Here is a 12,606-nt window from a genome sequence, read left to right as displayed (position 1 = left end):
CTAAGCCTACCAGAAAAAAATAATAATAAAATAAATACTGAACCATCCCTCTACTCGCTGGTCCAGGGCCTCAATCAAAGGAAGAGCTTGATTCCCAAAGCGTGGGAAGGGAGGAACTGAAGAAGTGCCCCTACTCCTCCCGGTAGAGCTATTCAAGATGCCTCTGGGCCCAGCTCACCGGCAGCACGCAGACCAGAGTGCCGACAGGCACCCAGACTGCTCTCAGAGGAACTGGAGCGCCCGGGCTTCCTGCGCGCAACGCGCCAACGCTCCACTTCCAACTCTGCTACCAAATGACCATATGAGCCCCCTTTTACCTTTTGGGGCAGCAGCCTGAAGAAATTTCCCTGTCCAGCCCTTCTAATCACACTGTGTCTGCTCCCTCCCGCAGCGACGACACTCCCCAGAGAATCGCTCTCCCAAGCTGGTGACAGGTGTTATCCCCCTGCCAACGTCTGAGCTCCGGGGCTGTGCAGCTAGGTCGGGCTCCGGGTGTTCCCGCTGGCCCAGTCCGGAATGATAATTGTCATAATGACTCCATTGGAGGTGGCTTTCCTTTGCCGTTTCTCCTGGTGGCGGACCAGGATGGTCAGTTCTTTTTCTTAACTCCAAAAGCGTTTCTTGCCTACCAGCTCTAGATTCCTGGGGCAGCCCCGCAGCAAGTAGGACCTTGGCGCTGCTGCAATCTCGTTTGCCAAGACGCAAAGGAGAGTTTGTGCCGACGGCTGCCCTCTCCGCAGAAGTCGCTGGAATAAACGGGCACAATTGTCTGCGCATCATTTGGCTAAGCCCCGCTCCCCGTGCCAATTTCTCTACATTTTTGCTGCTTCTCTTCGCTTCTGGGCGCCCCCACACTGCCCAGCTTGGGAAGAGTAAGGAGAGGCTGTGGGGTGCGGAGCGGAGGTTGCCTGTCTAGCCCGTGGGGCTGGTCTCTGCCCCTTTGCCAGTTTCCTCTCTCCACCTGATTTCGAAGCATCTGCTCTCCAGAGAAGGTCCTCCGGCCTATCCACAGGCTCCTCCTCCATGCTCTGCCCATCCTCCTCCCACCTACTTCTTAAATAGGGCCCCCCCAGCCCTCCTTAATCCGTTCACCTCTTTACCGCCCAGGGAAAGCCAACTTGCCCCGACGGCGCGCCCTGGGCCTGAGGCCCGCGTCAGTAGGCAGAGCCGCTGGGCAGCAGGTCGTAGCGCCCCCCGCTGTAGACCACGACGCCAGGTGGGTAGTAGAGCAGGTCCGGCTCCGCGGCCGCGTGGAGCGGCGCCAGGGCCTGCAGCCCCTGATCCTCGTGCTCCGGCTTGGTAGTGGCGGTGAAGGGGCGCAAGCTGGTGAGCGAAGGAGACGCGATGCGCCACAGCAGGCTCTTGAGCGCCTTGCGGAACTCGCGGCGCACTAGGCAGTAGAGGATGGGGTTGAGGCAGCTGTTGGAGTGCGCCAGGCACACGCTCACAGGGAACGCGTATACCTGGCACAGGAAATACTCCTGGCTGAAGGGCACCGCGTTGAACTTGATGAGGATGCTCCAGGTGGTGAGCGCCTGGTTGGGCAGCCAACACAGGAAGAAGGACAGGACAACGATGGTCACTGATTTGGTGACCTTCGACAGTCTCCGGGCGCTGGCTCGGGCCGGGCCTCCTCCGGCTACCGCGGCCCCTCCTTTGGTCCCCGCCACGCGGCGGTCGGCGATGAAGCGCACCAGCAGCAGGTAGCACAAGATAATGATGCCCAGCGGCAGCACGAAGCCCAGCAGCACCTTCTGCGAGTGGTAGAGGCCCAGCCAGAACTGCCTGTCGTGGCCCAGCAACTTGTCCGGGAAGCGCACCAGGCACAGCTCCTCGCCCATCACCTTGACCGTGGTGGAGAAAATGGCACTGGGCAGCGAGGCCAGCGCGGCCAAAGCCCAGATCCACACACATAGCGCCTTGGCCGAGAAGCAGCAGCTGTTCCCCAGGCTTCGGCCGCAGCAGTCGCCCCGGCCGTGTCCTCGGGTCCGGTGGCTCTTCAGAGCCGAGGCCACCGAATGGTAGCGCGTCACACTCATGGCAGTGAGGAAAAAGACGCTGGCGTACATGTTCATGGACGTCACCATGGACACGATCTTACACATGGCCTTGCCGAAGGGCCATTTGAAGTCAAGAGCGTTCTCCACCGCCCAGAAGGGCAGGGTGAGCACAAACTGAAAGTCCGTCAGCGCTAGGTTGGTGACGAAGAGGTTGATAGCGGACTTGCGCCAGCCCTGCATGCTCTTCATCAGGTAGAGAACCAGCAGGTTGCCCGCCAGCCCCAGGGCGCACACCATCCAGTACACCACGCTGATAAGAATCCGCACCCGGGCCTCGGTGTCCGCGCTCTCTGCCCCGCCGCTGCCCGGGGCGTGTCCTGGCGGCGCGCGGTCCGGCAACTCCAGCCCCAGCTCCCACCACAAGTCCGGAAGCTGCAGCGACGCGTTACCACTCGTGTTGGCCGCCTCCAGAAGGTCCGGGACCAGACTGAAGAGTTCTGCTAGCTTGTCCGCGCCTGCTGCCTTATTCATGGTGGCTATCGTGGCTGCATCGGCCATCTGCATGCGCAGGTACCTCTAGATCATGTTCTGGGGGACAAGACCTAAGAGAACACGGTTTACCCCGGTTTTGTTCCCAGGCTAGCCTGCGGGAAGTGCGTGGGAGCTTTCAAAGCAGCTGCCGAAGAGAGAGCCCAGGAACTGGGTACTAACCGCGTCCTGGCGCGCAGCGAACCGCCCCGGACGCAGGAGTTGAGCTCAGCGACTGCTTTGGAGCAGAGTTGAGGAGCGCATCCCGTAAGGCAAGCACTCGGCGTCCAAGGGTTCTCAGGCCAAGCTCGGAGTCCCTAGGTCCTTATGTACAACGCAGACTTCCCCTCTCCATGTCCCGCTGTCACCGGGGCACTGGCGCATAATTCCCACAGCCGCTCAATTGTACGATTTGGGGCCGCTCGCTCCCTTTCAAATACCTTTATCCGTTTCCTCTGGGACTGCTTGGATGAGGTTTCCGTCCTTGGAGAGAAAGAGATCGTAGAGTTCCATTCACCACGCTCTGCTTCCTGGAGGTCAGTGGGTGTCTGCGTCTCTCCGCGGTTGTCAACTCCGGGTGGGTTGCCAGTGGCTCTCACCAGTTACAGTGGCACTTGCACTGCCAAGGCGGCGGGCCCCAAGGAGCATGCGTAATCCCGGGGCGCCGCGAGGGGCGCTTTCCGAGGTGCTGAACTCAGCCGCGCGCGCGCCGCGAGGGAGAGCTGAGCTTCAGGCAAAGCCCACCCGCCAGCTCCCGTTTTCCTCCCCAGAGTTTCAGCAGGAACGGTCTTAAGCCTTTATTTTACACCTGCAGGAGAAAGTCGGCTTTGACGTGAGTTTCCTCTTCCTTTCTTATTCCCAAACATTATGATTAGAATTTTTTTTTTCTTTCTTCCTCACTCTCACTTTTCACTGGAATTATTCCATTTGGTGAGGAATGGTTCTCAAAATATGAGCTATCCTGCTTACTTTCCTTCTTGAAAGTAGTAACAGTGGCCTCTTTTCATGCTCAAATGAGATAATGGGTACTTAATGGATACACAAAGGACAGCTCCACCTCCCCTCTTTAATTAGCTGATCACTTATGCAGTGCCTGTGTTTGTCAGGATTTTCAAAGGGTCTTCACATGGCAGAAGTCTGGGCTCAAGGGTTGCCCCTACTTTAATGTATTCTGAGAGGTGACACAAAAACAGAGCAAATAAGTGATGGACCTACTTCACAGAAATTAAATGCCCTAGGCCCAAAGCGCTTCAACAAATTGTTTGATCACATACAGCCCACAGTCTCTTTACCTAGATGCAAATAGAACAGAGGATACCACTGGGCTGTTGATGAACCACCAGCCCTCCTATTTCCACTACTGTTAGCATCAGGACTCTTTTTCAGGCGTTTTTCAGACCAATGGAAGTACATTCTAAGGACTCTTCCAAGGGAATGAGTGGAAACCACTTGAATTACTTCTCAAGCTGCAGTCTACATAAATGCCAGGTCAATCGCTCTGGTGTAAATTACACTTTTAGGATTTACTTTAAAATTTTGAAATGTTTTCCTCTTGGTCTGAGACTAAACTGAAACCAAAGTTCCTTAAGCATAATTGTCCTCACTCCTGGAGTACTATAGAACTCCCAGCTTTACTTAAGGAGATAAAGAGGATGCAAACTTCAAGCTGAGGAGATAAGAAACAGAAAAAGAAAGAAAGGAAAAAAAGAAAGAAAGAAAGAGAAAAACGAAAAAATAAAGAAAGAAAGAGAAAAAGAAAAGAAAGAAAGAGAAAAAGAAAAAAAGAAAAAAAAGAAACAAGAAACAATCTTGATTCCAAAGGACTTTTAGCCTGAAGAGCACACACCTTGCTACGGATGCCGCACTGCTCCGTCTGCCCACTAGAGGGAGTAAGGGCTTTAGTTAAAAACCTAGCCAACCACAAACATCTCCTTTGATCAGTTCTTACCTGGAAATCACCCCTGCCCTGAGGATTCCTCCCAAAGCACAGGTTATTTGTATGGATGACTATTATCCTGGTTTTAGTAGCCTCACTTTCACACTCAGTTTTGACTTTATTTTTAACTGGTTATTTCTCCATCAATTTTCTCTCTCTCTTCGTCTCTGTCTCTATTTCTCTTTTCTAATATTTCAAGGGGCTGTTGAAACACAAGCAAAGCTGGGGCATACCCTGAAAGCTCTCTGCTGTTAAATTTTTGGTATGGTCACACCGATGACCTCCATCCCACACATACACAGCTTCTCAGTGCTTCTAGGCACACCCAGAAATATATCTACTTGATCTGCTCCAAAGCACATGTACATATTCATACTTTACGAAAAAATTATACGGGCCTGATTCAATTCATCTCACATTCATTGGCCACTTACTCTTGCCAGGCACTGAGATAGGCTGAAAGACATAAGTCCTCTATTTTGATCCTCTCTGGAATTCTTAATCTAGATGAGTGTGCAATCTACTAGTATCTAAAACTATATTTTTTGTTTAGTTTTGTGCATGACTAAGTTATCTAGAATGTAATAATTCATGCCAGATAAGTGGACAATAATTTTACCTCTTTTATTGTTTCCCTTTTTTTTAAGGGGTGGGTAGATAATAAATAGTTATACTTTGATGGGATATTCCAGTTTTAGGTTTTTTGGGAGGGGGTACTCTCTGTTGGTGTTTAAAGAAACCATAAAGGAGGAAGGGTGCAGAGCTTGTTATGTTACATATGTGGTCTGTTGCCAGATGATAGAGAGATGCGTGAAGCGGGCCTCAAGAGAGGATGAGAGCAGCTTGGGGCAGGGGTTACTTAGTGCTCTCGGGGCAGTGGTTAACCTATAAGTATGGAGACATATAAACATTTTATAAAACTTCTACTGTTAAATTCCCTCATACCAGTGGAATACGAATATGGGGTCTTCTCAATATGGTCCCACCCTCTATTGTATCCTCTTGTCAACCTTTCCCCACCAGCTGCAATACCCAAACACTGAATTGTGCTGACACTAGCCCACTAGTCATTCCCTACATTTTGAAGCAATCTCCATCTCTTCTTTGCCTACCCCATCACTCTTTTTGCTCAGATAGACATTTTTCTTCTGTCCCTGTTGTCTGGTAAACTACTAATTGTTCTCCAAGATTCAACTCACACATTGTTTTTTCTTTGAAGGATTCTCTTATTCCCAATATTCCCTAGACAGAATGAATTACTCTTTCTGTGCTGCCATAGAACTTTGCATGAAGTTATTATAGTACCTTTTACTGCCTTAGACAAACACAATAATAAATGACCACCCCTTCTCTAAACTGAATACCTCTTGAGAACTGTAGTCATATCTAATCCACCTTTGTATCCCCAGCTCCTGACATATGCCTAGAAAATAATATGCAGCTTGAACCTATGAATGAGACATTAATTCCATTTCTTTCCTAACCACTAACACCCATTTAACAAAGAGAATGCATTTACAGTTAGAATATCCTGCAGTAATCTGTGAGCTCCATTTCAAATGCTTCTCTGGTCCTCTCCACATTCCGCATGCTCACAACCTGGCAATTGCCATTCTCCATGTGTGGGAAGCAATATCCCCCCGAACTTTGCCCCAGCTGAGGCGGCCTCTGTAATCAGGGTAACAACCATGCTTCCTAGTCAAAGAGTTAATGGGGCCTCGTTTCAGCAGAAGCTATTAAAACAGGTCTTAACTATTCCATAGCGTTCACAGGGCAATATTTATCACATTTCGTTATTTTTCTAAATTAAATTCAGGCTGGGTTAAGGCTCCTCTAAGTTGGAGAGACATCAGACCAATCATCTCTGGTAGCCTCTTCCTCTTCAGCTGTACCCTAGGGCTTGTGCAGTCGGAAAGAGAGAGAGGTCCCTGGTTCTGGTGCCTTGCGGGCACACTGCTGATGTTGTTGCATGTCATGTCTGAGTGGCCTAACAAATTGTGCAGCTCCACTGGCAGCTTTTTATGCTGAGCTCAGCCCTGGTCACCTCTGTTGAGTGTCTCAACGGGATGACCCCATATGCCCGCTTGCTATTGACACCCGTGCAGACCTCCTCACTCAGGAAAGCACAGAGGCAAGCTTTGAACTCTTCTAAGTCTCCAACCTCTCTCCTATCCCAGTCCCTAAAGTTCATGACCTTTTGGACTTTAGCACTTCCTTTTAAAATTATTGAACTCGTCCATTCGACCGTTGAGAAATAATTCAACCTAATCATCGCAGAACCTCTAAAATAGTGGTTGTCAAAATGTACTCCCAGCAGGCAGCATCAACATCACCTGGGGGTTTGTAGACATGCACACTCTGGCCATACCTGATAGCTACTGAATCAGAAACTCTGGGGCTGGGACCCAGCAATCTAGGCTTTCACAAGACTACCAGGTGATTTTGATATATTGAAGTTTGAGAATCACTGTTCTAAAACAAAGAGGTAGCCTTTCCCCCAACTCCCACTCTGAAACACATTGAGAAAGAAGGAAGGAAATATAGGAAGGAAAGAATTGGTTATTACTCTTCCCCTTAAATAAAGTTCAGGCAAAAGACAATATGGATGTAAGGATGTGAAGGATTAGGGGGAGGGGAGCAGGTATGGGCATTGGCTGCTTTTCCCTTCTAAGGTTATGAATATCCATGAAAGAAAAAAATACAGTAAAATTTTTCCAGTTGATTATTCTGCCACAGAATAAACTGTTGATGCATTGTTTTCTTAGCTGTCTTAGAATCTCTTGAGGAGCTTAAAAACATTCCAGACTCTAAGTTCATTCCCCTAGGAATTCGGATTTTATAGGTCTGGATTAAGATCCAGATGTTATTTTTGCAAAGTTTCGCAGGTTATTCTCATATGCAGCTGAGGTTCAAAAGCGTTGCCTTAGATCCTCTGTTGTCTTTTAAGAATGACACAAGGAATTTTAACTCCCTGGGACCTCCTAGGCCCATGTGTGACACAATCAGAGATGGACTGGGAACATCCAATCCTAGGTGCTTCCAGTGGCCTCGTATTCAGTCCGAGAGCTGATATTCCCACTCTTTTTCTTGCTTGTTTACAATGATCAGAGGAACGACTGTAGCATTTGCACATAGGTCTAACCAGTACAAAGTCATTGAGGAATGCTTTTGAATATCAGCCCCTACACTCTTCCCACCTCCATCATTGGAAAGTAACTTAGGCTGACTTTTTATGTATAGCTTCTAAGTTCTTTTTATTATGTATTTTTTAAAAAACACGTAATACATAAAAATACACAAATACATAAATACATATTTATTTTTGTATTTATAAAAATGTATTTTTTAAAAAATTGACAGCATTTTATGCTTTTACTGTATACAATATGATGTTTTGAAGTATATATACATTGTGGAATGGTTAAATCTAGATAATTAACAAATGTATTACCTCATATAGTTATCATTTTTGTGGAAAAAGCATGTAACAACTACTTTCTTTTAAGAATATAGTATATCATCATTAAGTATAAAAACCTTGCCATACAGTAGACCTCTTGAAATTTATTCCTTCTATCTAACTGTAGTTATGTATCCTTTGATCAACATTTCCCATCCCCTCCTCCCCCTAACCACCCTAGTCTCTGGTAACCACCATTATACTCTCTACTATTATGAGATCAACTTTTTTAGATTCCACATATGAATGAGATCATATGATATTTGTCTTTTTGGCCTGACTTATTTCATTTAACACAATATCCTCCAGGTTCATCCCTGCTGTACCAAATGGCAGAATTTCATTTTTTTATGGCCAAATAGTATTCCATTGTGTATATCTACCACATTTTCTTTATCCATTTATCTGTCGTTAGACACTTATGTTGATTCCATATTTTGGCTATTGTGAATAGTGCTCCAATAAACACAGAAGTGCAGATATCTCTTTGACATACTGATTCCATTTCCTTTGGATATATATCCAGTAATAAGATGGCTGGATCATATGGTAATTGAGACCTGAATAAGCATTTCTCAAAAGAAGACATACAAATAGCCAACAGGTGCTTGAAAAAATGCTCAGTATCATGAATCATTAGGGAAATGCAAACCAAAACCATTCTTCTGCAGGCTTGATGAATCTAGCTAGCATCTAGCATCAAGGATTTACCTCAGGAAAATGCAACAATGTTTTATCAGGAAGATATGGCTAGTGATGTAGCTTCAGTCAAACAGTAAAAACATTCTAAAACCACAGACTTGACATAAATCTGTTTATCAATCAGGTCAATGGTGCCACTTACAAAGATGGACTACTTTCTAGACTCTAAAAACATGTTTAAAACTGCAATATAATTCACACATAATAAAGTGCACATGCTTAAAGTATAACACTTGATTCCAACATGCCCGAAGTTTTTTCTTGCCCCTTTGTAATCTGTCTGTCTTTCAGACTCACTCATTCTGATTTGCCTCTGTCACTGTAGTTTGCTTAACCTAGAATTTCATATAAATGGAATCGTATTTATCCTTGTTTTGTACTTTAGAAAAAATCTAGCTGTTTTTTTTTCACTGGGCATAATTATTTTGCAATTTATCCATACTACTGAGTGTAGTTTTACTGGGGGAACCTGCCCCCAATATTTCAATGTAGGTTCTTTCTATTTTCCCTAAGTGTCAGCTGGTCTGAGAAATAAAGAGTACAAAGAGAGGAATTTTACAGCTGGGCCGCCGGGGGTGACATCACATATTGGTGGGTCCATGATGCCCACCTGAGCTGCAAAACCAGCAAGTTTTTATTAGGGCTTTCAAAGGGGAGAGGGTGTACGAACAGGGAGTAGGTCACAAAGATCACACGCTTCTGAGGAAATAGGGCAAGGACAAAAGCAAAGATCAAAAGGCAAAGGGCAAAATTAGAATTACTGATGAGGGTCTATGTTCAGCTGTACACGTATTGTCTTGATAAACATCTTAAACAACAGAAAACAGGGTTCGAGAGCAGAGAACTGGTCTGATCTCAAATTTACCAGGGAGTGGTTTTTCCCCCACCCTAATAAGCCTGAGGGTACTGCAGGAGACCAGGGCGTATTGCAGTCCTTATCTCAACTGCACAAGACAGACACTCCCAGAGTAGCTGTTCATTGACCTCCCCCCAGGAATGCAATTCTTTACCCAGAGTATTAAATATCAGTATTCCTTGCTGGGAAAAGAATTTAGTGATATCTCTCCTACTTGCACGTCCATTTATAGGCTCTCTGCAAGAAGAAAAATATGGCTCTTTTTTACCCGACCCCACAGGCAGTTAGACCTTATGGTTGTCTTCCCTTTTCCCCTAAAATCACTGTTATTCTGTTTGTTTTCAAGATGCACTGATTTCATATTGTTCAAACACACGTTTTACAATCAGATTTCATATTGTTCAAACACACATGTTTTACAATCAATTTGTACAGTTAACACAATCATCACAGGATCCTGAGGTGACCTACATCCTCAGCTTACGAAGATAACAGGATTAAGAGTTTAAAGTAAGACAGGTTTAAGAAATTATAAGAGTATTATTAGGGAAGTGATAAATGTCCATGAAATCTTCACAATTTATGTTCCTCTGCCTCGGCTCCAGCTGGTCCCTCCATTCAGGGTCCCTGACTTCCCGCAACATAGTTTACTCCTTTTTATTGTTGAGTGTTATTCCACAATAAGGATATATCACAGTTTATTCTTTCAACTGTTGATAGGTTTGAATTGTTGCCAGTTTTGGGCTACTACAAATGAAACTGTTATAAACATTTGTATATAAATCTTTGTGTGGATATATGTGGTCATTTCTCTTGGGTAAATACCAAAGAGTAGAATGGTTAGGTCATATGGTAGGTGTATATTTAACTTTTGAAGAAACTGCCAAACTATTTTCAAAAGTCGTTATACCATTTACATTCCTACAAGCAATGTATGAGAGTTCAGTTCCTACATATCAAGATATCCATACTTGATATGGTCAGCCTTTTAAATTTTAGCCTTTCCACTGCATAATGATATCTCATTGTGGTTTTAATTTGCATTTCCCTAATGACTAATGATGTTAACAGTCTTTTCATGTGTTTATTTGGCATCTATAAATCTTTTGTGGTGAAGTGTCCATTTAAATATTTTGTCCACTTTTATTGGTTGTGTTTTATTCATTTAGTAGTGAGAAATCTTTACATATTAACAATTTATATAATTTTTAAGATACATATTTTGCCAATAGTTTTTTCTAGTCCTTGATTCACCTTTTGCCTCCCCTCCCCTTCTCTTTCTTTCTTTTTCTTTTCTCTTTTTTTTTTTTTTTTTGAGATGGAGTCTTGCTCCATTGCCCAGGCTGGAGTGCAGTGGCACAATCTTGGCTCACTGCAACCTCTGCCTCCTGGGTTCAAGCGATTCTCCTGCCTCAGCTTCCTGAGTAGCTGAGATTATAGGCACGCACCATCACACCTGGCTAATTTTTGTATTTTTAGTAGAGACAGGGTTTCACCATGTTGGTCAGGCTGGTCTCAAACTCCTGACCTCGTGATCCACCTGCCTCGGCCTCCCAAAGTGCTGGAATTGCAGATGTGAACCACCATGCCCGGCCATCACCTTTTCATTTTCATAGCAGTGTCTTTTCAAGAGCAAAAGTTTTTAATTTTGATGAAGTCCAAGTAATTTATTTATTTTTTTTTTTAGAGTTTGTGCTTTTAGCATATACACATATATTTTACTTATCTTTAGAAACTACGAAAGCTTTTGGGTTATGTTTTAAAAATATTTTCCAAACCCAAGTTCACTCAGAATTTCAGCTAAAGTTTATTCTAATGTTGCATATATTTAACTCTTAAATTTCCCTTGAAAAATAAGTATAATCTCCCCTCCCATCCAGTTTTGTTTTTTTTTTTTTTTGAGACAGAGTTTTACTCTTGTTGCCCAGACTAGAGTGCAATGGCTTAATCTTGGCTCACTGCAACCTCTGCTTCCTGGGTTTAAGCGATTCTCCCGCCTCAGCCTCCCAAGTAGCTGGTATTATAGGCATCTTCCACCATGTCCAGATAATTTTTGTATTTTTAGTACAGATGAGGTTTCGCCTTGTTGACCATGCTGGTCTTGAACCTCTGACCTCAGGTGATCCGCCTGCCTCGGCCTCCCAAAGTGCTGGGATTACAGGTGTGAGCCACCCTGGCCAGCCTTATAATCCCTTTTAAATTAATATTTGTATTTGGCATGAATTGAAGATCAAGGTAAATTTTTGTGTATAATTACCCAGTTGTTCCAGCACCATTTATTGAAGTGATTATTTCATCCATTGAATTGACTTGGTACTATTTATTAAAGTCAATTAACAATGTATGTGTAAATCTGGATCATGGCAGATGGGAGGCAAGACTATATTGCAGCCTGGACTCAGACGGAGTAGCATGTGAAGGCTCCCAATGTGATTTTTCCCTCCAGAACGACTGCAGGAATAAATCAGAAAACCTGAGAGGACCCACAGACCCTCTGAAGGAAGCAGATTGCCTCTGCAGGACCTGGGAGACACCCCAAATACCGTGAGTGCCCAAACTGCAGAAGTGGGAAAGGGAGATCATCTGCCCCCGAACACACACCTGCACTGGGGAAACTGAAGGTCTAGATTACCGGAGAAGATTCTGACCTCACCTGGAGCTGAGTTAATTGAGAAAGCCGAGCGAAACACAGGGATAGAGGAAGAATATATACATATATTTTACTTATCTTTAGAGACTACGAAACTAAGGGAAAACCCTGTGAATTTGGTGGGTCCCCTAGCAAGCCATTTCTGCCTGGCCTCACAGGGGTCCTTTGGGAGTGTGGCCCGAGGCACTGGGAAAAGGCCACAGGGAAAAGGAAATCTCCAGCTGAACTTTGTAACAATTTGAACTGATTGAAAAACCTCCTGGCCAGAACTCAGGGGACGGCATGAATCAACTGCGCAGACTCCACAGGCTGGGGAAGAAGGAGAGCCATACTTGCTTTTGCAGCTGAGAGGTGGGTAGCGTGGGGCAAGTTCTCAGCTCTGCTCACCCACTGCCTGGAAACAGACTCGGTGCTGTCGCGGGTAGGTGGGGCATGGTGGGAGTGAGACAGGCCCTTCGGTTTGCATGGGAGCTG

General features: G+C 45.3%; 1 protein-coding gene across 1 annotated transcript; it reads right to left on the bottom strand.

The window, feature by feature from the left end:
- Window positions 1-392: 392 nt before the first annotated feature.
- RXFP3 (relaxin family peptide receptor 3) lies at window positions 393-2,913 on the bottom strand. Its single transcript, XM_030813780.1, has one exon. It carries the CDS (start codon window positions 2,562-2,564, stop codon window positions 1,155-1,157), a length of 1,410 nt encoding a protein of 469 aa, XP_030669640.1. The 5' UTR covers window positions 2,565-2,913; the 3' UTR covers window positions 393-1,154.
- Window positions 2,914-12,606: the final 9,693 nt, after the last annotated feature.

Source organism: Nomascus leucogenys, chromosome 6 (genome assembly GCF_006542625.1).
Source record: "Nomascus leucogenys isolate Asia chromosome 6, Asia_NLE_v1, whole genome shotgun sequence".
Classification (NCBI taxonomy): domain Eukaryota; kingdom Metazoa; phylum Chordata; class Mammalia; order Primates; family Hylobatidae; genus Nomascus; species Nomascus leucogenys.
The sequence above is the reverse complement of the archived record's forward strand: the minus strand, read 5'-3'. Positions and strand labels throughout refer to the sequence as shown.

Bases quoted from the DNA above. Each gene is read 5' to 3' on its own strand.
- RXFP3 (XM_030813780.1), bottom strand. From the start codon at position 2,564: ATGCAGATGGCCGATGCAGCCACGATAGCCACCATGAATAAGGCAGCA.